At 36.2% G+C, this 25,838-nt stretch overlaps 2 protein-coding genes and 1 long non-coding RNA gene across 7 annotated transcripts; 1 reads left to right on the top strand and 2 right to left on the bottom strand.

Annotated features, from left to right (window-relative positions):
- Positions 1-147: 147 nt before the first annotated feature.
- On the bottom strand, positions 148-1,065 carry LOC143265947 (uncharacterized). The gene is made up of 2 exons (XR_013040721.1): positions 925-1,065; positions 148-850 (listed from the first exon to the last, which is right to left on the bottom strand). It is a non-coding gene; the product is annotated as an uncharacterized LOC143265947 (long non-coding RNA).
- LOC100877621 (uncharacterized) lies at positions 758-22,889 on the top strand. 5 transcript variants are annotated; one of them, XM_076540655.1, is made up of 18 exons: positions 1,775-2,547; positions 3,991-4,653; positions 5,398-5,578; positions 5,820-5,886; positions 6,512-6,582; positions 7,137-13,765; positions 13,842-13,975; positions 14,055-14,825; positions 14,896-15,010; positions 15,085-15,215; positions 15,287-15,430; positions 15,504-16,718; positions 16,801-17,216; positions 17,426-17,659; positions 17,897-18,769; positions 18,839-18,968; positions 19,036-19,363; positions 19,445-22,889. In XM_076540655.1, exons 3-18 carry the CDS (start codon positions 5,421-5,423, stop codon positions 21,121-21,123), a joined length of 13,095 nt encoding a protein of 4,364 aa, XP_076396770.1. In that variant the 5' UTR covers positions 1,775-2,547; positions 3,991-4,653; positions 5,398-5,420; the 3' UTR covers positions 21,124-22,889. The 5 variants fall into 5 exon arrangements, with proteins under 5 accessions (XP_012141393.2, XP_076396771.1, XP_076396770.1 ...); XM_012286003.2 differs by lacking the exons at positions 1,775-2,547; positions 3,991-4,653 and adding an exon at positions 758-886; XM_076540656.1 differs by lacking the exons at positions 1,775-2,547; positions 3,991-4,653 and adding an exon at positions 844-1,649.
- CCT6 (chaperonin containing TCP1 subunit 6) lies at positions 22,587-25,109 on the bottom strand. Its single transcript, XM_003703477.3, has 7 exons — positions 24,973-25,109; positions 24,024-24,612; positions 23,615-23,950; positions 23,471-23,536; positions 23,191-23,413; positions 22,953-23,121; positions 22,587-22,865 (listed from the first exon to the last, which is right to left on the bottom strand). Exons 1-7 carry the CDS (start codon positions 25,107-25,109, stop codon positions 22,793-22,795), a joined length of 1,593 nt encoding a protein of 530 aa, XP_003703525.1. The 3' UTR covers positions 22,587-22,792.
- Positions 25,110-25,838: the final 729 nt, after the last annotated feature.

Raw genomic sequence — 25,838 nt, 5'->3', positions numbered from 1 at the left:
TAGTAATAATCACAAACCAATATTTCTTGCGCATTATAAAATATTAATTTGAACCTTTGTTAAATTGTGATATAATTTCTATATGTTCAATTTAATTTATTTAAATCTTATTTTTATGATTGTTCAATAGTAAGACGAACGACAATATAAGTCCATTGATATCTTTATTTTAGACTCTTAAGAAAAATATTTGCTAGTCTTTGCTATTTTCATAATTATTACAAATTGATTTTAAACCTTCATTACATTTTGTTATCAAACTACATTTTATTCTTGTTTAGTGTTGTACAATGAATACTTCAGTTGATCAATATAATACATATGTATATTATCAATATTTCAAGGTCAATATCTGTTGACAATATTTTGTTGACGATATATATATTGATTGTAAAAATCCTAAAATATTGATAATATAATTGCCTGAAGTTTTCAAAATTATAAAATAATTTTATTGTCAATATTTTCAAACTCTAGTTTTGCATCCTATATATAGTATACAGTGTATAGTATATGTATATATTTATGGATCAGTACTTCGGGTGTTTCCGCTTAGACTCGTTTTTCGTTTACGCAAGTTCCCGAACAGAAGTGTAGAACAGAAGTTGCAAATGGCGGATCTGCGTAAGTTGAAGAAAGGTGGACTCCTCGTATTTTAAAATGTAATATTGTCGTTCACGTAAATCAGTATTTAAACACATGAAACTCGAATCAGCTAATGATTTCGAGTATATTTAAAGTGTTAAATATTGGTTATAATTAATCTAACTACAAGAATTACTACAATAATTACCAGATCCTAAATTTTGTTGGAATTACAATACCATCTGCATTCCTGACTCCACGAATCCTACGTTAGGAACAATATTGTTATAATAAATATTGTGTATGTACATTTTTACTTTTCTTCATTTTATTATTTACATAACATTCATTAGTGATTCATGATATGTATTCTTGTGCAACATTCTTCTATTTATTGGCTCTTACAATGTAGAAAGCTCATTGTAATACAATTTGTATTTATATTTTCGTGTTGGGACTCATTCAAGATCGAATCGACATGACGATAAAAGTTGATTTGTTACTCGATTAAAACAATCATTTATTCCATCTGCATAAATAATTAATAAGAAAAATATTATTTAATGTGATCTTATAGTTGCACCAACAAAATAACAGGTAAGCAGCATATGGTGGAAGGTGTATTGGGATATCCACGTGAAATTATTTAGCCTAGCGCCATTGATGGCAGCCATTAATAACATACGCCCTTCAGGGTTGCCATTTCGTTCGTTATTTCATATGTAGTACGATTGTATTTACAGAAGGTGTACCTGTTAAGAGAAGTAATCTGTTCTTAAGTATTATATCGGAAATATCGTGATCTATTCAAGAGTGATTCTCTTTCGTATGATTGAGTTGTGAACCTAGGAAAGTAATTTTACGTATCGCATCGTATCCTATCATATAACTATCCATCTTTACAATGTGCAAATATAGTTGAAAAGTAATAACGATTCACCACCATAATGAATTATTGTGGACCAAACTAGTGTCTATCCGAAGTTTTGATTATAGGACTTCCAAGTGCATCAAGATACAAAAATCAAACTGACAATGTAGACTTCTTTTGGATAAGAATAATTGTAAGACGAAGAGTTTTTTATTACTTAACTTCGACTTTAGGAAATATATAAATTTCTAAGTTTCCAAATTATCAAATTTAAAAATACCCGAATTTAAAAATTTGTAAATAAATTTTCCGATTAGCAAATTTTTACTTTTTAACTCTCCAAATTTCTAAAATACACATTTCGGACATTAACAAATTTCAAAATGGACCAACCAAAAACCAACTAGTGGTGGGGCCTCTTTTCCCTATGTCACCATTTTCCCTAGGGAAATCTATCATGCTCGCCAGTGTACACGTGCGGTGCTAGCGAATTAATCCCAACATGTAGACTCACAGTGTGCCTGCGAAAACCAACAGTAAGGACATATAGGAACTTCGTAATCTACCAAAATTTGTCGAAACGGCGTCTGTCAGGAGAGTGTCATCGTTTCAAATTATCCGTATACACGATTCCGCCAGTTGATCTGGATACACCTTTACAGGATGCTGAACAGTTACGAACTGAAACCTTGTGTCGTGCGTGCGTAGTAGGAAGTGACGTTCCGTGCTGAAAAATGCAGAATCGGTATTTTTGATGCTCAAATACTCATTGCGACGGGTCTAGTTCTGTAGCCGGTGATGCAGAATTATAGAGCGCGCTGCAAAACTTAGAAAAAAAAAGAAAAGTGTCAGTTCCGACGTAACTGCGACATTGTGAGAAAGTCGAGCGATTTCTACGCAGTGCGAACTCGTAGCCATGCATTGACAACGAAAACACGGCATATCGCAGTTTCGTTGTCCGGCCACTGTGTTTTAAGTCACGGAACGCAGGATCGAACGCGAACGGCAACAGGGGATCAATGCTTACGGCTATATTCTGCTGTGTAATGTTTTATCAGATGTGCCGTCGCAGACAAAGAATCTGTTCTTTGGTAAGAAATCGGTGATATATCTATTATTTTCGTTATAATAGACGTTACACGTTTTTGACCGCTACTCGATGATCATTAATGGGTGGATAAAATAAATGTTTTATACAAGGTATAAAACTTTTTAGTGCGAAAAGTTCATTAATTTTGAATTTTTAAGTTTTGTAAATTATAATTGTTGCAAAGTAAAAAATAACTATATAGTAAAATGATATGAAACAGCGTTTACTGCGCTCCGAAGCGGAGCATTGTTTGTCACGTAGTCAATATCGACGAAATACGAAGGAGAGAGGAAAATAAATATGGAGACGTAAAGTACGTAGATAGAGAAGTAATAGAAAAGAGAAAGGACATTGCTGTTTGCAAATTATAGTCCATTGTTGAGTATGTAAATGCTATATGGACTTTAAATAGTATCTCATGTGAATTACGTGATATTTTATAGAATCATATAGATTTATCAAAATGAAATTGCTATGGAGATGTGATGGCTGATCGTCAGACTCGAGCGTTGCGCAAATTGAAAATGAATTCTTAAATTTCTAAATCCCAAAATTTCTAAAAAAAACAAAATTCTCAAGTTAATAAATCTTAAATTTTAAATTATAACACATGAGTTTTACTTCTTACGCGCGTAGCAATTATACATATAATTTTTCTTTGGATTTTGTTAAATTATAAAAGCAGTTTTTGAAAATTTGACATGTCCTTTTAATACATTATAATTTTATTTATGTTTGCCATTATTTATGATATAATAATTAAGATTCTGTCTCTACATTTATTATGTAATGACATAATTGATTCTTATTGCATACATATATCATTACATATTTGACGTCTACATTCTGTAATTCTTCATTTCCGGTAAACTCAAACTAAACCGGAAACTTAAGGATCATATAATATTCGGTCACTTAATCACGTAATTACTTCTTTATTCAAATACTGCAGATACATTAACATACAGTAACAATCCTATTATTTTATTAGAATTAAATATTATAGTTAAAATTAGGATCATGATTCAGTGCATCTGGAAGTCATTTCTGTCAGTGTACGTTATGTTAAGTTACCGATACAGAGAGCCGATATATACCATACAAAAGTTACTAGCTTCCTAATCATGTGAGCATCTTTCCATTCTGAAAGATAATACGACTCACAAATTCATGATTATCGAAATGCAAAAGCGAAAATTACGTCGGATATTTTTGTGCAATATTATTCGGCCGCCATGTTTATTACGTGCTGCTATCTGCCGATGATTTTGAGCATCACGCTTGTGGCGCCATCTACTTCCTTTCCCTAGGAATCATGAAACCACGTACGGTTGTTCACGCAGTAAAATGTGACAAGAGAAATGTCTTTTGAGGACGTTTCTTGTCCATTCTACTGAACCGTTCGCAAGTAATGCGTTCAGGAATTAGCGAAACACGTTTATAGGATCCGGAATGTACGGGCACTGAACAAGTTTAATGGTGCAAGAACCACGTGTTCAAGGAGAGTTAATTGGATATTTCACTGTGAATCCTTGCAACGTGCGGTACATTCATATCGTTGCGTACCTCGAATTTAGTGAGAAACTGTGGACTTAAAAGATCGCGGACATGTTTACTTGTTGGCTGTGTTGTCGCCTGTGATTTTTACCTTAGACTTATTTCTCGGTTAGTGTATATTAGAGTGCTAAATAACCTTCGATTGCTCGAATGTTATCGTTATTACCGAGAATCGTGTCTTTAAAAGAACATTGTTATAAAAGAAAAGGTTCTTTCGGTTGAATAATGTAACTCGATCGTGTAAGTTCATCGATGATGTTCACTGCGCATACGCATTACAGTTTGTACACGTGGAAACATTATAAAGTTAATAACTGACGTTCGTTTTAATTAATCGTCAATTTTCTGTCTGGATCACGCGGTCATATTTTGAGAGATGTTTTTTTATTAATGAAAAATAGAGGCGCGTTTGCAGCGATTCTTAGTTTAAAAAGTGATCGCAAGTGAAGTTGTGAACACTTCAAGAGGAGTTCAGCAACTGTGAAGCCCATGAAGCATCGATGTGATACAAATTAATTCTCTTTCATCGTGTATTATAACGTTGTCAAAGGTATATCCAAACCCATTTAATATTTCTCCCAGAAATTATTAATAGAATTATGAATGGAAAATCAGTGCGATTGTATGTAATGTATAAGAATAAAATGGCTATATACATAAATTGCCATACTCGTTATATATTCGCATATAACCGTGCTATTTATTATTCCTGTTATTGATTGCTCGTATGAATTTACGAATCTTAATGAGTTTATGAATTGGTAAATTACAAATGGAAATATTGAACGGAAAAAAGATGGCGGTTTACTTTTAAAACATTGAATGTAATACTTTGTTATAATACTCGTGTTGAATTTATGCCGTGACAGATGACGGACGAAATAAAAATTGAATCGTGACAAATATGAATGTTGCGACACTTGTGATATCTGGATCTGTTTTGTTTCGGTTAGAAGTTTTAATAACCAGAGACTCCCTAAAGGGTTTCGAGTCACTGGTGTTTTTTTAAGGTCTTAGAGATAATTATTCGACAGGCGCATAAGACTTGTTTTTTGTTTTAGCTAGATAAGTATCTTATCGACTTCGATAAAATTCTACGGGTGTTATCTATGCACGGCACAATAAATATTAGATGTTAAATTTTTATTGTATCGCTTTATAACATAAACAAAATGGCAATTTCCATGTACCCTACACTATTTTATTATTTAATCTGAAATAAGACCGTCCAGTAAATTATAAATATTTTTATTGAGAAACGTGAAAATATAAAGATTTTCTTTTGCCGGTCCAGGTATTTGATATACAACGAACAAGATGGACGAGTACGACAAGAAATTCGCTGAGATGCAAAAGTACATTCCGTTTTTGGAAGCGATGATAGAACGATTAAAAAACGTTAAGGACAAATCGCGGGAAGTACAACTGCAAAAAATGCAAAGCCTTCACGGGATTCTGTCGAACAGTAAGAGAAAGTACGTTTCGAAATTGATATGCAAACAATCCTACACTTTTTATCGCGCCGCTTGACGATAACAATTCAAAATTTTTTCGCGCCAAAAATTTGTCGAATTCTTAAATTTTCAAACTTTCAATAGAGAACATATTTTTGTCAAGTTTTTCCGAAAATGTTATCGCAAAGAAGTGCTTATAATTAGAAAAATACAGTACAAAAGGTTGCAAGAACTTTTAATCACGATATTATCGGTAAAATAGGCTGAAGATCGAGACGTTGCAGCGATGCGAAGATGTACTCCAGAAGTTGCACAACAAAGTAGAAAAGGTAGTTACATATGCTGATTTACGCTCTACGTTGTACATTTATAGTTCACTGAATTTTTTTTATAAATAATAAATTTATAAACAAGATATTAAATTTATAAATTCAGTGAACTAAAATGTTCTTGGTGTATCACATTAGATCGCACTGTGAACGAAACATATAAACGAGAGAGTGTTTAAATAATAAAATTTCATTAAGAAAATTATTTAAACATTTATCCTACTTGTACCAACTCTTTTATATCGTTTCACGAGGCACCACCATGCTTTTATAGAGCAAAGATTGCATTATTTACTTCATATTTTATTTTGTAGATATCTTGCATCCTTATATTATGGGGTGGTTTAAATTGCTGTTACATTTACCTTTTATTTCTAAGGAATTACACAATACATTTGTATAATACACTTGCACCTTAATGTTCTTTGAAATAATTTCAGAATAAGTGAATGTTTGTAGCACAGTAGTTAAATGAAATTTTCTGTTACAATTACCTCTCTTTTTTTCTGAAATGGACGTAGTAGCCTTTCTCCTTATTCTTCATTCTATTTATTTTTGTATATTTTCAGGCTTTCGTAGTGCATGTATTTTTTGTTTAATTTTAATTATTCTAATCTGACACGAGTTTCAGGGAAATACACCTGGATTACATTTTCCGAATAAGAAAAATGAAGCGAACTCAGCGCAGACCTCAACGTGAGTATTTGTGGATCGGATTTTTTTTTTTAAGAACTACTGTACACCCGTCTGAATCCGTTTAAAAAATTATTGTATACATCATTGTATTTTTAAAATAAGTCAACTTTGTAAAGCAATACTGTTCAAGAGCTCATAAGCAAAGAAACTCTGCTTGAACAGCATTCCTATAAAAAAAGTTCCACGTTGAGTTCATTTTGAAAAAAGACTATCTACATGGTAGAAGCTCTTTAGCCCTGCGATTATGAACTGTGTATGGTATTAAGTCCATTAGCTTAAAATAATTCTGGACTTATTACCTACTTCAGAAGACTTATATAACAGTATGTTTAAGATTAAATCAGATAAGATATCAGTTAAAAAGTATTAGACCCAGTTAAGTTACTATCAAAAAGCAAGTGCCTTTGCTTTTAAACAATAACATTTATCTTAACATGTATAGACCTATATCCAGGGCACCTTTGATTAGTTCTCCGAAATTTGAAAAGTGCGACTTAATACAGTTAAACAGTTCAGAAATATCCCATGTAAAATGTCGCCTCAACACCTTTCAGTGCAATGGAAGGAAAGTCTCAGCCTGTGGAGGAGACAATGGAAGACAAGGAGATCCACGAGACACCTGCTAGCCCAAGTCCCCCAGTTAGCCCCGACTCGGGTTCTCAAGTAGAGCCGATAATAATACCCACCGAGCGCAAGGTGGAGTTCGACAAACCTGCCTCCCCTGACCCGATAGAGACATTGCCAACTAAAGCGCCGATTATCATACCAACCGAACGGACCAGTAACGATCTCAGCCTCTCCCCCAGTTCCCAGCGTTCGAGCAAAAATGTGGACGACGTTTCGTTCGTCGAATGGGACATGCTCGAAGGGAACGAAAGTCAGATCGGGAGAACTAAAAATTGGCAGGGTATCGTTACTTCCGGCCACGATGTAGCTTCAGGGATGAAATTAGGGAGTAGCGACGGGAGACCCCATGTACCGATATCGATGCATTCTACTCGGCACATACCAACGATACCGGTTCCTTCTTTGGGTGGTTCCAGAAGGTTGTCGTCCATACTGGAGAAGACCAGGTTAGCAGGAGGGAATTTGGAGTCGGAGTCGAGGCCAGAGTCACCGATGAGCGTGTCGGATACTAGACTCAAGTCTCCAGACTCGGAGATTTTGTATTCGAAGCACGGTAAGAACACGTCTCCAAGGTTGAAGGAGGCAAGACCTTCTAAGCCTTCGGTACCGTTGTTGCTCTCCCCGCCTCCGGTTTCCACGGAGCCTCCGTTGTCCATGGAAGACTTGGCGGAGTTGTTGAACGAGGAAGACGATAACAAGTTAGAGAAAAAGGGAGACGCGGTCAAATTGAAAAAGGACAAGTCAGAATTAAATGCCTTAAACAAGGACTCAAAGCAGTCGAAACCTTTCCTGTTATCGCAGGAGGATATCGATAGCGAGAGCGAGAGGCGTTGGGAGGAGATCGATAAACATATAGTCAAACTGACTAGTAGAAAATGTCTATCCACCGGTGTCCCGGCGAAAGGCGAGACTTTAAAGTTGAACGAAATCAAGGGACCATCGCCAGTTAGTTTAGGACATAACACAGGATCCTTAGATAGTAGAAACCGGCCTTCGTCGCCTGGATCTAAAGTCGAGCCCCGTTTCGCGGACAATTACGAACGACATCCTCGTCGACTGATCGACGACGATATACCTAATCCATTACACCCCGCGAACACCGCCAAGTCGGATAACAGTCTGTTATACCAAAGGCGTCAGGGAAACGTTGGCCCCGAAATGGTGCCGCCTAGGATAGAGACGGAGTTCAGGACAGAAGGTCCCGAGTACTTCAACAGACAAGTACCGAACCCCGGCCACTGGCCTCCCATGCACCCTCCCGTGAACACGAACGAGTTCTGCAACAACCAGTGGCCCCAGACCTCAAACTTCAGCGGTATGCCAAACTCTCCCGCGCAGTCGTACCAGCACCCAATGGGAATGCATCAAGAGATGTGGAACGTGGGCGCAGGCAGCGCCGCGATTCACATAGATCCTCACCAAATGAACGAAGGTCAACTCAGGCCTAATCAGTTTCCTTCCAACATGAACACAGGAATTAGGCCACTGATGAGTCCGACTACTCGTCCTCAGGATATGAACCACATTCCACGACCCGAAGATCTGCCCCCCGTCGACGTACCTAATGTGCCAAACATACAGCCTTTAATATCACCCACGAGGTTCCCCGTTGGCCCGCAGTATAGAAATTTCCCTGGTGAAAACAGACCGTACGACCCGTCTTTCGACAGAGGCCATCCGAGGCAGTCCTGGGACTCCCCAGCTAATCGACCGAACGAAGTGCCCTATAGACAGGAAAACGAAGTTCCTTGTAACGTGATAGGCCCAACGGACGGTCCTACAGGACCGTTTCCGAGGCCCAGTACGCCGTGTCCCTGGAACAGGGACAGAGACCGGGGTGGTGGCAGAGGTCGCAACTATTATAACGATAGGAGTAGAGCGGAACCGAGGAACAATTTTAACCGCGATTCTCGTAGGCCTGAGTGGGCCAGGGACAATCACAACGAGTGGGATAATAGTAACCGTTTCGGTAGGGACGCTAGAAATATATCCGACCGCGACCCAAGGGTTCGTGCGGAGCACAATACAATGAACCAGAGCCCCAACCAGCCGAGGGACAATGTTACTTCGGTGAGGGACCCTCGATTGGCGAAGGACAAACACTTCCCACCAGCCAAGAATAAGGACAGTACTTTTAACGAAAGGAACTCGCGGAAACGTCCGACTGCGCCGGTGTTCCCGACATCCTCGTTCCGGAAATCGAAGGAGAAATTGAAGTCCCCTCCGAAACCGGTCGAGGGCCACAGGCGAACGGATGCAGAGAATTCTGGAAAACAGGACAAATCGAGTAAAGAGAAAATGCAGTCGCCCTTGGAGACCCTGTACGGAGTTATCGACACGAAAGCGAAGTCCGCGCAAGGTTACTGTTTGCAGAACTTCAAAATCCCGAAAATTAAACGTAACGAGTCGCTGGAGTCGCCGACGTCGAGTCATGTTTCTGAAGAGGCGAAGAGCGAGTGCGATAAAGAAAGCAAAGCGATCAAGAGGGATAAGGATGACGCTACGGCGGAAGTGAGCAGCAGCAGCGATGGAAACATACAATCGGAGAACTGGAACGACAGTAGCGATATCAGTGACAAGAAGGAGGATCCAAAGGAGGAGTCTTCTGCGACCGTGGAAGATAAGAGCGATTCAAATATCGCAGAGTCAGATTCCATTAGTACAACGTGTCCGAAAACTGCTGAGAGCGCAGAGAAAAAGAAGGAGGACGCGGAATCGGAGGGGCCGAAATCGAAGGATGAAGTGACGCAAGAATGGATCGAGGCTTTGATCAGAAAGTCCTTCGAATTTGGCGAGGGAAAGAAGTTCGTGGAGCAAGCGAAGTTCATGCAGAAACTGGGAGAAGTACTGCAGGCGAAGAAGCTGAAGAAGATTAAAAAAATTATCGAGTCCGAATCGGAGAGTAGTAGTTCCGACAAGGACGATGCTCCTGACACGAAAAAGGTGTTGACGAAGAAGAAACGACGAGTGATCGTTTCGGATAGCTCGGACGAAGAGTCCCTTGCTGAAAGATTGGATATCTTGAAGGCGAAGAGTAAAGAGAATGAGAGTGTTGATGATCAGAAAGAGGAAGTGGATAAAAAGCCTGAGAAAATATCTACCGAATCCTCTGATGTTCAGCCTAAAAGCGAAATCGTGGAACAGGCGGTAGTTAAAGATGAGGTTCAAGTGAAAGACGAAACCAAAGAGAACACGGTAAGCGCAGAAAAAGTGGACGATACACTAGATACTAAGGACTCCGTTAAAGATGAATCGTTGGAGGACAAAGATAGACCCAAAACACCCAAAGCGAAAGCAAAGAGGAGAAATTCTCTGGAAATGTTACAGGAGGATATAAGGGAGATGTTCATTTGCGATGGCGTTGTGGCTGCAACCGGTCATCGACTCTGTCGAACGCAGAAAGAGCAAACTCAGCCTAACTCTGTTCCATCCACTTCCAGTCCAAGTACGCCAACCACAAAGAAAGATGAGTCAAGTAAACCGGACGCAGAGTCAGATACTGAGGAAGCATTGGATGCGTCCAAGCAAAAGAAGAAGTCTCGTACGTCGGAGGAATTAAATAAGTCAAAGAGCAAATCTAAGAAAGACACGAAGAGAGTCACTCGACAGTGTATCAAACAGTATCCGAGCTCGGACAGCGAGGAGGATCAGCCACTTGCTTTTAGAACGGAACTTATTCAAAATGTGAACATGTTGTCCAACCAGGACTCGCGTAGCGACGACTCCGACATGTTGCGAAGAAGTAAACGAATTGTTAACAAGGAAACGATTAAAGAACCACGCGTGGTCGTCGAAAAAACAGATATATCCAAGCTGGATAACTCTAAAGTAATGTTCGACAGCTCGTCTGATGAGAGTTTTGGCATAGATGTTTCAGAGTTAGCTGCAGCTGTAGACATCTCCCTTCATCCTGATAAACAAGTAGAGTCGGAAACGCCAGAGACAACTGAGAAGAAAAAATCTAATCAGAGTGCGTCTAAGAAGGCCGCAAAGAAGAAGGGAAATGAATCAGTTACTGAAAGCAAGGTGGATGATCAGTTTAGTGACGAGGAAAGTATTGTTTCTGATATTTCCATGTCTAGCAGTGTGGCTTCAGGAAAGAAAGCGAACGATGCAGCGCAGATAGAATCTAACGCTAATGAGGAGTTGCTGAGTAATATTCTGGTGGGGCTAGTACCTTCAAAGAGCGATACGGATAAGGATACATCCGTGGCAAGCAAAGGAAGCGACGTAGACCTTGATGACTTGCCAGCTGGATTGTCGCCTGATATGATTACCAAGAAGGTTTATGCGAAGAAGAAGAAAAAGAAATGCAATTGGCGGATGGGGATTTTGTCGAAGAAAAAGAGGAAGAGGACGCCTGCAGCTTCTAACAAAGCTGACACTGATCTCAATAGTAGTAGTGAGTTAGGTTCAATAAAAGCAGATGCTTCTTCACCATCAGAAGACAAGGTTAGTGAGGTCAGTTCGTTGAATGATACTCAGGGTAACTCTGAGAAGCTTGAGAATACCAGTCAGATTTCTGATGATGATGTGAAAGATCAAAAAGTGGAACAGCCTCCTGTATCAGTGGACTTAACAGAGAAAAAGAAAGCTCTCAAACCTACCAATGTGAAGGAACCAGAAAAGAAAGATGTGAAAGAGAAAGCTAAAGAGTTGGATAGGTCACTTCTAGATTTAGATGTGAATAAGTTGATATATTATGCGTGGTCAGGGAAAGAACGGTACAAATGTTTGCTTTGTTTTTTCACTGGGAAGAATATAGTTCATCATTACAAGTTGAGTCATCCTGGGAAAGAAATTCTGATCTCTAGATTGCAAACATCAGATGCTCGGGTAGCCATTCAAGAAGCTAAAGATACTAATATGGAGGCAAAGTCCTCAAAACCTTTGACTGAAGAAATTTACAAATTTCGTTGCAGGATTTGTTCTTTTTTAACTGAAGGTGCTGCAAAGGTTGCTATGGAAGCATTTTATGAGCACTGCACTACTCACACTGGAGAGTACAGATTTCGCTGCAACAGTTGTCCTTATCAGGCAGTAGCCAAGTCTTCTATGAGAACTCATTACTACAAGGTGTGTCGACGATTTAAGGACACGTTCGCTGAAGCAATAACTGAAGATGATATACCTGAGAAGAATGGGATTTATGGTTACTTGTGTTCAAAGTGTAATTTCATTCAATTGAAACGGTTTAATGTAGAGGAGCATGCCAAATTTTGGCACAAAGACGTTCCATATGTAGATATTATAATGATTAACATGTCTTTGGATACAGTTCAGGAAGAACCTAGTAGTAAAATAGACGTAGCGGCTGGAAAAATAAAAGAAGAAGTACATCAACCGAGTTTGGAGAAGTTGGAAGAGCCTGTGAATGATCCTGTATCTTCTGTTGATGAAAACGACGTTGCAAATAAGATAGAAACAGTGAAAGATGATAAAGCTGCTCCTGCAGAAAAGAAAAAGGATGAAGCAGAAATGAAATCACAAAAGGAGGAAGACAACTCTGAAGTTGATGATGGTAAAAAGAAGAAAACAACTCAAGAAGATGCAGATTCAAGCTTATCAACTGGAAATCTAAGCGTTTTCGTTTGTCCACCAGAGTTGGAAAAGAAAGAAGTGGAGATTCAATTGGAACGGAAGAGGAAAATGCAGGAGATCATTCAGAATATTGGTATCAAATTGCAGAAGGATGCATCCAAGAAAGGTCTTTCCATTATAGACAAATTGAAAGATAAAATGAAAACTAATTTACTAGCTGAAAATAATGAGATTGTTAGTAGTGAAAGTCCAGAATCTTCTAGTAAAACTCCTATCACTTTTCTGAATTCACCAATCCAGTGTGAAAAAAGTAGCACTGAATTGCTTCCTACCTCCAAAATATTAGAAACTTCCTCAGAGAATTCAGAAATAAATTCAGTGCCTCAAGAAACTTGCACTGATGTGCAGGCTGAGAATTCTGTTTTGAAGACAAGTGTACCAAATACTGAAGATTCTCAGCCCACATCTGAAGCAGCACAAACTGATTCCAAAGCTACAGATCCTTCAACAGGATTAGGTCAGAAAAAGAATGATGAAAGTGATGTAGAAACCAGTGATAATGAAAACAGGAGTTCAGCTCCTATTTATGAGTCTGACTCAAGCAGCGAACAGTCTGACAGCGAACCATCCACAGATGTAAATATGATCCTGAAAGAAACTTCTAGCATTGGTGCATCCTCCAAGGATCCAATGCTAACAACTATTCAGAGGCTTGCTGCTCAGCTACAGGCTACAAAACCACTTGATGCTAACAAAGAGAAGTCACAATCTGAAGAACCTAAAAGAGCATTTTCAATTGTTTCTATTCCCAAACCACCAGATGTGGTGCCTATTGCTAGCATCAAAAAGTTTGTTGGAAAATTAGAAAATAAATTCCATGAAATTTCGCGAGAAACGCAAGGTGATAGCAATCAACCTAAGAACTTTATTAGATTGAGACGTTTGAGTGGAGATATGTTGTCAATACCTACACAGTCTCCAGGTACCCAAGAAGATGTGTCTACTTCACAAAGCAGTATGTATAAAAATTATGGTTACTTAAGTAATGATATAAAAAAGACAAACGAAAAACCAATTATTTTTTGTAATAGATGGAAGTCAATCGAGTACTCCAGTTACTACAGAAAGTATATTAAATCCAGAGAAAGAAGAGGAGTGTTCATTTTTGAAAATTGAAAATGTAGTTAGTCTTGCACCAAGAGCTGATAACGATGAAAATCCTATTGTAAGTTGAGATATTTTTAAAAATCTCTTTTATAAATTAAGCTGGCATAAAGGTAGATGTTTATTTTGTTTTGTTACAGATAAATGATATAAGGAAAGCAGTTGAAATCTCGCCAATAAAAAGTCAAGGTGTATCTGTACTGAAAAAGTCCAATTCACCTTTTATTTTAAAGAGACTTAACGCAGTAGCCATTACACAACCTTTAAATATGCCTGCTACAACAGAAACCGTGAAATTAATTCCAGTAAAAAGTTTGTCTCCGACTCCGGTTTCTGTCACAGCTGCTCATCGTGGTGCTACTTTCATTCCTATTGCTCCAAAGACAAAGAAAATCATTGCAGTAAACAACAAGTTACCTTTCCCTCTCTCTGGAAATAAGACCACAGTCATGACGCCAACTACTACGCGCACTGTGACTGTTGGAGGATCTCCACAGTCACCGAATTTGAACTATAAAATTGTCAAAGTAGTTCGAACACCCACGGTACTGAAATCGGCTGAGTCCACCGTTTCAAGTACTACCGTAGTTAAATTAAAATCCGTAGACGCTTATAACGCAATGTTGAAAAGGACTAAATTAGCTCAGTTATACAAATGCATGGAACGTGATTGTCGCTTTACGACTGATGTGTTGGCACAATATCAACAACATTATCTTCAGCATACTAATGAGGCTGAAAAGAAAAAGGGGTCACAACCTGATTATCAGAAATGTGCTTATTGTTATATGGTACTGGAGAATTGGAATCAGATGAAAGTGCATATGGAGGACAAACATGCTCACTGTCGTTACCAATGTAGCTTTTGTTTTTATCGAGCTATCGTTCCTTCTTACGTGCAAGTACATCAGGTACAAGAAAAGAAACTTTGTAACACAACATATTTTGTTTAATTTGTATATAACATTCCTTCGTTTATAGTTAACAGCTCATCCTGGTAAACATGGAATTTTACTTGGCAAGTTATTAAAGGAATTGCCAACGAGAGAAGAGGTCAATCGACATGACTTTATACATCCTTATATGTGCCAGCATGGTATAATTGCTATCTTAATTACTTTGGTATCACTTTGAAATAAGGAGTTAAATTTATAGAAATATTTTTTACAGATTGCAGCAAGTTTTTTTATGTTCCTGAGTCTTTTATGGCGCACTTAAAAAATAAGCATGCATCGGTTCTCTCCACATTTAAGTGCCATGTGTGCCGTGTTACGTGTCTAAAAGTTGAACAGTTGATGATGGTTAGTTCTATTGATAACTTGATTGAATTCTGAAATGTTTGGTTTACTGACTTTTTTATGGCAAATTTCAGCATTATAAGATGCATGGATTTTACAAGTATCAATGCCTTTATTGTTTGAACGGTTCGGATACCATTAATGAAATGCACAATCATTTAAGTATATTCCATTGCAATCGATTGCCACACATTCTTGAAAGATCTCTTCCTCCTCAGGTAAGAAATATATTCTAAGTTGGATTTCTAAATAGTATGAATTGTAATTGTAATTTTACATTACACATTTCAGCCAGTACGAAATAAAGATGTAATAGATCAGCTAGTGGTAAGAACGTTCGACGATAATATTAAATTTACTGAAGAAGTAATTGATTTAGAAAACGAAGGAAAAGATACTAAAGATCCAATTGTAGTAGACATCGTTAACACCCCGACATCTCCTAAATCTTCTTTGAATTTGACTAAAGACCTAAACATGGTGAATAAAGATGAAAACGAGATACTGAATAAATCAATATATAATTTATTTGGAATGGGCAGCAACTCGAATAACTCCATCAACTCCGACGTTTCTCAAAGTGGAAAATTATCTTTAAGCGATAGTTGTAATGATAATGCAAGCACAATGTTATTTGGCAACTTGGACGACGTCGACGTGTCAGTAATGGCTGTTTCTAACAGTGACGCTGCAAATAAAATTTTGTTAGATAAGAACGAAGATGCTAGCATTGTCTCTGACAGTGCTATCGAACCTTTAGAACCTTCGACTGGAACATTTGACTCCACTGACGAGTTCGTGAATATCAATTTACTTGACAATCCCGATTTCCTCAAGAACGTTAATAGTTGTTCAAGCGATGTTACAAATAACACAACTGTAAATGAAAGTAAAGCAGAAGACAGTGATATTGAAATTGTAGATATTGATGACGCAGGGACAGTTCTAACGAAGGATGATAAATCTGATTTAAAGAAAATAGATAACTTCGAGGAAAAAGCAAAGGTAGACCCACAAGAAAATGACAAGAAGGAGCAGTTGGACAGCAACGTTGAAAATGTAAACGCATCTACCGATGTTACTAAAAATTCTAGTAATAATAGCCCCGTTAAAAAATCAGATAAGCCAATGACACTAGAAGATATCAAAGATACTGGCTTCATAGGGACAAAGTTGTACAGATGTGGTTATGAATCATGTGATTATGGTGCACAGACTGCAAGTACTTTAAGGGTGCATATAAAAGAATGCGCATCGCGCGGTCCTAATAAATGCTTGAATTGTGTTCACTGCAATAAACGTTTCATCAAAGTTGGATTTCTACTGGAGCACTTGAAGTCTCATGGGTTGAAACGATTTGGTTGCTCACTGTGTAAGATGAGATGCACAGTTGGTTACCAAGCGATAGCACACATGAAAATGAAACATAAATATGCTTACAGTAAATTGGTTCCAGCTGATCCAAAGAATCCATCTGTAGATGGTCTTTTTATTGTACAACCCGTTGTAAGTGTATATTATTTAATTATACTGTAAGGAGCACTAATTACTATTTAATTATATTTTAACGATTGCTATTTCTATACAGTTTCAAAGTGGCGAACGAAAGGGAAAGAAACGTAAAAGTACAAAGTCTGCGGACAAAGAAGGTGAAAAGGTATCTACAGATCTGGAGAAATTTTCTTTCGGTCCTGACGAAATAGACTCTCTACCTCTGCAAGCCATATACATTCGTGCAGTACAATGTGCCGTATGTCCATACACGACAAAAGTTCGGACGAATATTATAAGACATTTGCGATTGCACGCGATAGACGAAAGCGTACCAGAGAGCGGCCCTGTTAATCCTGTGCCTTGTTTAGATAAGAAAGAACGAATGTTTGATAAAATGGTGAATTTGGCAAGTAGCTCTCATCAGAATGGCCGGATGGGAGGGAAACCAAAGGAACCTGTTAAAGATAACGACGATGAATTCATTCCAAAATTTGTACCAGAACATAAGAGGCAAGTAAATGACTTCTGCTACGTACATTGGCATAACTAAATACGTTGACCCTAATCTCTTAATCTTCCAATATTGTAATATTCCTAAATTTTCAAATCCCTAAAATCCTAGTTACGCCAATGTAAAGGTTTTGAATGTTATTCTGCCAATTTGATAAGTGTTAAAAATAAATGTAGAAACATAACGATATAATATTTACTCATAATAGATACGTGTGCGGTGTAGCTGAATGTAATTATTTAACGGTCGATGAAGCGATGTTAAGGTGCCATTTAAAGGCTTTGCACTCTGAAGAACAATATTTTCGATGTCCTCATTGTCCGCAACCTCCTCCAGGTCAAGAAGGATTAAACATAGCGATCGATAAAATGGCTGTTCATTTGAAAATGCATGATACAAGACTTTACAAATGTTCTCACTGCAATCACCACCATTATCATAGGTACACAGTGATAGGATGCACTGATTGATCTATGAATCATGCAAATTACTAATTTCCAAATAACTTGATATATTTACTAAACATTTGAAAAGCAGAAAAAATTAATCTGTAATATTTTTATTGTATCTTAATTTTGCAAACAGATAATATGAAGTATGCTTATCAAATGTTTTTAGTAATTTAAATTCTTCCTAGATCATTTTCTATGCTTTCTAATAGTAATAAATCATTTATCAGGCACGTTGTGGAGAGACATCTTTCTGACAAGCACCCTGAGAAAAGACCCTTTGTCAAGGTAATCAGAGAGTTGGAAAACACAGAGAATAATCAGCAGTCTGTGCAAGAAGAGGTCGAAGAACAAGCACCTGATCCAGATGGAAATCACTGGAAATGTAATATCTGCGACTATAAATGCGTCTACAAGGCAGAAATGGTTAATCATGCTACTGTAACGCATGATGAAAAATGTCAGTACAAGTGCAATTTGTGTTCATTTAAAACCAGTGGAAAAATTATGTTCGACCAACATATCAATAGCAAACACCCTAACGATGCGAACGTAGACTATATTCTGATGTACCAGAGGATAAAAGGTGTTAATAAGAAAAGTGCAGATAACATTGAGCAAGGTGGACAAGATGAACCGTTTGACACTACTCCTCTGTGGAGAAGAGACATGCCTCGTATTAGACACATACGTGGAATTCTTTTGGAAGAGGAAGATGAAGGATCAACGGAGTCTTCGTTAAAAGCAGGAAAACGAAAGAGCGATTCAGATTTGGCAGCCGTTAAGCCGGCTAAGATAAAACCAGGAAAGTCGAGTTCCCTAGATGATTCGAAACAATTGAAGGACAAATGTAAACGGACACTTTTCGGTGATAAGGCAGATGCAGAAAATGTGAAAGACACTTCTGCAGCAAGTGATAAAAATAAAGAAGCGAAAACTAAATTGATTGAAGATAATGACTCCAATGATTCGGATGTTGGTAGATTTGGCCCTTATGGAAAATCTGATGGTAACATGTACGTTTGCACTTTGTGCACGCAGTTTAAATCCAAATACAAACATGATATGAGAGATCATCTTTTTAGGGAGTTAAATTATGCGAGGTAAATATTCTTATAGTCTACTAGAATTTTTATTTAGGTTAGATATATAACATTGTAACAATATTGTAGGTGGCACTGTCAAGAATGTGGATATTTATCCGTCAATCGTAATGCGTTGTTTAAACATTTTGCTAAACACCATAATGGAGAACGTCCTAATCACGAGCCATTATCACCGGACGATGATATCGAAGAATGGGTAATTTTATAAATAATCAAATTTTCATTTTTTTTAAACGTGTTTGTCAATATTTCTCTTCCCATAGGTTGGCACACTATTGAAGAGACAAACACTTATGATAAAAGAATTTTTATCTAAGCAAAATGCAAATAATACAGACACACCTGTAGTCGTAAACACTTCTGGAAGTGATAATAAATCACCCCCCAATAAAATTACTCAAAATACTGTAACTAAAACTTCAAAGAACACAAATCTTGCTGGTAAATCTCCAAATACAAAAGACAGCAAAGTTCAAAATGTTGAAGTCAATTTAAATGTACAAGATGATAATGTTAAAGATAACGACAGTCTCATCATCGATATGGGAGACGACAAAGAGAAAACGGAAAAAACAACTGAATCCGATAAAGGTAAGTAACTCCTAACCTTTGACGTAATTTTCAAATTTCTAAAAAGTAAAATATGATAAAAATTAATTATATTTATGGTAGCTGGAGCAGAGGACGAGCGAGAAAAAACGTACGTCTGTAAATACTGTAAGATGACATTCACTCGGTGGCAAGGCTATAACTTACACGTTCAATACGCCCATTTAAAGCGACTTGGATTCAAATGTCCTTACTGTGATCGCACCACAAAGTGTGAAAAGTTAATGCTGCAACATATGCGTCTGAAACACCGCAACTGTCCCGAGAAACTGATTCAAAATCTATCCGAGACCGAATACGGGTTTCCAAAAAGATCCAAAAAACGTAAGAGGAAAATAAGTGACGAGAAAGTTCCCGATCACGATGCGACTCAAGAACAGGCTAACAATTCCGAGACACAGGAGAAATGTAATATATGCAGTTTTACCGCGATGAATTTAACAGGTTTGAGAGCACACATGCGAATACACTCGCCAAAGAACACGTTGAAGTGTTCGTATTGCACGTTTGCTGCATCGACAAAGACAGATCTTTGGGAACATTGGAAACAAAACCATCCGTTTTCACCGTTCAAATCCGAGGACATACCGACTTCTGAATCATTAGGAGATTCCGAAAATGTTAAAGAGGATAATAAATCTTTCTCTGATGACTATAACGATGACATAGAGGAGGAACAGATTTCTGATTCAACGGACGATGAGATAGGCTACTGTTGTTTCTATTGCAGCTTCCGTAGCAGATCTTTGGATATGGTTCAAAATCACTGGACTTTGGTGCACAGTGAATCGAAATTAGAAAATGACAGTTTAAAATTGAAGTCAAATTGTCCATTTAGGTACAAAAAAATACATTTGTTATCAGAGAAGCCAATTGTGAAAGCTCAGTGTTCTAAAACGGAAACGGAAACTCCATATGAACTGTATTTGCAACAATCGCACGATGATGTACAAATAATAGAAGCGTCGGGAACGAAGGACGGTTGGATTTGTCAGTGGTGTAACGAACTGTGCGATTCTGAAGTTAAGATAAAAACACATCACAGTATGTTCCATTCGCATTTGCCGTTGAACTTTAAAAAACAAGATAGGACTAGGATGCTTAAGGGATACACGTGTCCTGAGTGCTCATTCACGACAACGTTTATAAACGTGATGAAAAGCCATGTATCCAAGCATATCAATCTTCTGAAATGTAAATATTGTGATAAAACCTTCAGTTCTGCTTCTCAAGTGTCTTCGCATAATGCTGAGGAACATCCAGACATGGAATTAAAGATAGAAAGTATACAGAATTATGAGGCACAGTTGGAAAGTATTATGGCTAAAGTTAAATGGCAGAAATCGAGTTCACAAGATCAGGTTGAAGTTTCGATCGAACCAGCGAAGAGTCATGCGGTGGCTAGAAAGTCTACGACTAAAAATTCTATTCGACCCAATCTTATATCGTACAAGATAAAGGCAGTCGCTCGAAAATCGACTAATCCACATTCGAGATATCTTTTTAATAATAAAATGAACGATCAGCAACAGTCGGTACAATGTAAAGGATTTTCATATTATGGCCTTCCTAGAATACCTGTTAATTTAGCAAAGTTAAATACGTACATGGTAGTTGGAGGCCATCGGATGAAAGTGAATTGTACTACTCTGGCACAGTTAATCAACATCAACCCAAAAATAATACTACAAGATGTTAAGTATGATATCAAAAATATGGCAACCATTAAAAAGTTGAAATAGTTTTTGGAGATGCGAAGGAAAACGTTATTTACTGTTGAAAGCAAATAATTTACACTTAGGATTTAATTTGACATTATGATGTATAAATATTTATTGTACACAATCACTGATATAATGGTTCACATTAACCAAAGCATATGTGGTATTATGTGCTTTTCTGTAACATTATATGTAGAAGACGTATTAATGAATTTTTATAAAATTCATTGTTTCTTTTTGTATTGTAATGCAAGGCGTACATATAAGAAAAGGCATCATAATTGATTGTTCAATGATCGTACATTGTGCCTATATTCTTCTAGTGTATATTTAGAAATTTTTAAATACAAAAGAGAAGTAATTTATAATTGTCATAAAATTGCATTGTCCTTTTACGTATTGACTTACTGGAAAATTGGAGTTATTTTAATTGGATAAAAAAGTGGACAGTTCTTGTTTTCACGTTGATATTTTAACAGTGTATCACTGATTTATGTATAATTGTACATTATTATTAAAGGTTATACATCGTATGTTATACAACAATGTCAATGTTGTATATGAAATGTTGCCAGCGTATAAAGAATTTTGATTAAGATTGTTAAAACAGATAACCTACCATGCAACGCTATATGCTGAGAGAAAACATTTTTTAAAATCAAAATGCAGTATTATAGCATAATTATCTTGAGTATATCAATATTCATCAGCTATGTGTTTTGAGAAAAGAAATATTAGGGGTATTTATTTTTTACTATATAATGTTTGATGATACAGCACTTTTATTTTATTGATCATTGGTTTTCAAATTTTAACACGAAATCTTTCAAAACGTCTAACAAAATTGAAGACGTATATAATTATCAATAATCAATTGTTAAGGATGATGTATAGATACATACAATGTGTATGTGCATTATCCAGTTCTTGTAAATGTTAACTATTGTTAACATTAATGATATTATTGCGTTGTTTTATTCCGAATCGATAATACTAAGTTTTAAAAATAATAATACACGAGTACAAGTATCACCGTTTAGTTATGAGCATCAGTGAAAATAAATTTTGCGTATTATATTATACACAATACATATTACCCCGAAATAGTGTACGCGTGTGTAAAATTAATACTTTGTTGTATTCTTTTCAATTCTTATGTGTATGTTTAAATTGATCCGTTTAACATCGAAATTAACATAGTAGATGAACGAATTGTATGAAAAGACTGAGTGTCCTGTGAAGTAATAATCTAGTTTATAAATGATTGTAAATATCGTGTAATATAAAAATTTCACATAAATATTTTTGATTTTTATAATAAAAGTGGTTATCATTTCTAGTTGAATTTTTATAACACGATACATCAAACTTCAAACTTCTTTTTACGTTGATTTCATCAAAGGAGACATCTGTACAAACGATTATTTTAGTTTATTTAAATTATTAATTAATCATGAATGGGAAATTAATGAACAACAAACATCTTGTATTTTCTTTTTCTTTTTAATTCAAAAGTAGCATTTTATTTGTTATTGTGTGCATGTATTTTTTATTAAGTGAAAGCTTTATAAAAATGTAGAAAGTAAGCAAAACATTCAAGAAATCATACAAATGTAATTATTTAAGTTAAGTTAAAGAATCTTCTTTTTTTTTGAATACTTTTAAAATTAAAGGAATTATCATTCATGATTTAACCCTTCAAAGATGACATTCCTGCTCTCATTATTTCATCAACCAAAAGTAGGTTGCTTGCGATGATCGTGCTGAAATAAAAAAATACAAACATATTTTAACTCGGTGCAACTTAGATTTTATTCTCGATATCTGGTTGAATCCTCATAAATACTTACGACGAATTGATAATCTGCTTTTTTACATTATAATTATCAAAAATTCCAGCATCTGCGGGTTTTAACGCTTCACCCGTTGAAATATCCAGCCCAACAGGTTCACCCAATGAAGATGCTTCTTCTAATAACTTTACAATCGTATCTTGCGCATCAAATCCACTGTTTACAGCTAAATAAAAAATAATACTGACGTGAATAACAATTTCAAAGGTACAACAATTTAGAGTATCTTACTTACCAAGAATTTTTGGAATTATTAGTAAAGCTTCTGCATAAGCTTGTACACCAAGGCGCTGTTTTCCTTTAACTTTTTCTTTGTATTGATGGAGTGCTTGATTAGCAGCTACTTCAAAAGCACCAGCACCAGGAACTACAGCACCATCATCAATAGCATTCTTGATAGCTCTCAAGCCATCTCTTACAGCGTCTTTTAATTGTTCCAAGGTGTATTTATTTGGCCCCTAAAATAAGTTTTTATATTAGAGATTATAAAATAACACATTAATTCAAAAGCTTACCTTTAACAAAATCGTGACTGAATTTGGTTTCTTGCATTCTTCTATAAATGTGTATTTTGTTTCTCCCTGTAATTGCATAATATTTATATTTATTATTTTATATGCAAATAATTTAGATACTTAAATGATTTGCAAAATATTTACCAATACATGTTCATATACAAGACCAGCCCATCCCAAATGTTCTTCTTTCAAATCATCAACTGAATTCATAGCCATTCCACCACAGGCTAATGCTAAACGTTCCATATTCCTGCGTTTTGCTCTACGTAAAGCTAAAATGTTTTCTTTGGCAAGCATGTCTAAAGATTGGGGATCAATGCCTTTTTGATTTACAACAACAAATGATTTATTTGTTCCATCACACAATTTCTTTTTCAGTTCAATTATTTTCTTTACTCTATTATCAATAAATTCACGTTCAGCTGCTACAAGTTTTTCACGCTCTTCTGCAGTTTTATAGAAGAAACCACTATTTACCTGTATAATTAAATAGTTTTATTTTACATAAGAAAATAATATATTTGCATTGTTTGTAATTCAATTTAATTACCTCACTCTTTTCATACTCCAAACTAACATTACAAGTTAATATATAAGCATTCTCTACTCTTTTAGGCATGTCTGGATGTCTGGATCCATGATCTGTTACAATACCACGAACCAAAGAAGTGTCTGCTGCAGTTCTATGTTGCATTTCCATCAGTTCAACCATATGCAAATCAATTTCTTGATCTTTTTGCCTGATAGCTAAAACTGCCTCTACACAAATTTCAGCCAATTTATCAGCTATGGTAGGATGTATTTTAGTTCTCAATGAGGTTTTTGCAACATCTAATAACCCTTTCTCTGGATCAAGTGGAATTTTCATTGAATCTAATACTTCTAATGTTTTGGCCCTAGCTAGATCAAAACCTTCTGTAAGCATTCTAGGGTGAAGGCCTTCTGATATATAAATATCTGCTTGTTTTAAAAATTCTCCAATGACTAATATAGTACTAGTTGTACCATCCCCAGTAATGTCATCTTGAGCAGTGGATGCTCTAGCAATCAAAGAAGCTGTTGGGTGCTGTATTTGCATTTCATGAAGTAATACGTTTCCATCTTTTGTGATTTTAATGTCACCTGCTCCAGACACTAACCTTTAAAATAAATAATAAAACGATTAGCAATTATATATATATAAAATATAAATATACGTATTTATGCATGCTATATCTGATCTATTAAATGTAATTTTGAATTTAAAAATCAAACTGAATAGTCAATGAAATTAATTCCCTCTCCACATCGTGCTACCGGTACTTCTCGAAGTATCAATCATATCCTAATAAGGATAATAAAGTAATAGCAACATCTTACACGTGATCTAATTTCCTCTAACAGAAAATATATAACGCAAAACGTTTTATATAGTTCTGTGTATTTCATTTCATTTTATATTATTCAAAAAACAAAATTAATCCTCAAAAAATTTAGCACGTGAAAATGATTGAACGTACATTTTCATGGTCCCTTTGGGACCAAGATTTGTCTTCATCACATCTTGAATTCCTTTCGCAGCTGATATATTGATAGCTAACGCCTGGGCAGCTCTGGCAAATTCAGCTTTTGGATTCAATAAACTAATTGCAGCCATTTTATCAAGTACTTGTCACAATTCGCAAAATGTCACAAAATTATTTTCCTTCCGTCGCTTTCTTTCGGTAATTACAATAGGGCTGAATAGTGCCTAGTATCGAATGGGTGATGTTCGCATTTAATAATCTAGGGATTTTCCATTCTACAGGTACTTTTTATAAAATGAAACAAATAAAAGGATCTTTGATATTTAGTTACATAGAATACTTTGTGATAAATAATTTATTTTTCCTAATGATATATTGTTGTATTTCTAGAACAATCTAGGATCTAGAAATATATCACTAGTCTAGAAGTGACTAAGTTCACATTCTAGTTATTTTTTTTTATTTCCACTAAAATTTAATGAGTGGCGCCATCTCTCCGGCGAACGGGGTGAACTACACACTTTTGAAACAGTACTTTAATTAGTTCTCATTTTCCACGCTAGGGGGCGCACGTGTACCCCCTCTAGTGTAGAAAATGTGAACTAATTAAAGTACAGTTTCAAAAGTGTGTAGTTCACCCTGTTCGCCGGAGAGATGGCACCACTTGTTCCATTTTCGAAAAAACCCCATTTTTGGCTTAATTTACTATAATATGCATCAAATTAGAACAATATGCAAGACTAATTAACTTCAGAATGTTTTGTAGCCAATTCTTTCACCCTATCGTGTTCGAAAACTTATGCGAATACCAATATAGATTGGCACTTCTTTGATCTTACCTTATAACTTAATTGTAGTTC

This window comes from Megachile rotundata, chromosome 15 (genome assembly GCF_050947335.1).
Source record: "Megachile rotundata isolate GNS110a chromosome 15, iyMegRotu1, whole genome shotgun sequence".
Classification (NCBI taxonomy): Eukaryota; Metazoa; Arthropoda; class Insecta; order Hymenoptera; family Megachilidae; genus Megachile; species Megachile rotundata.
Note: the sequence above shows the minus strand (reverse complement) of the source record. Positions and strands in the feature narration are given on the sequence as shown.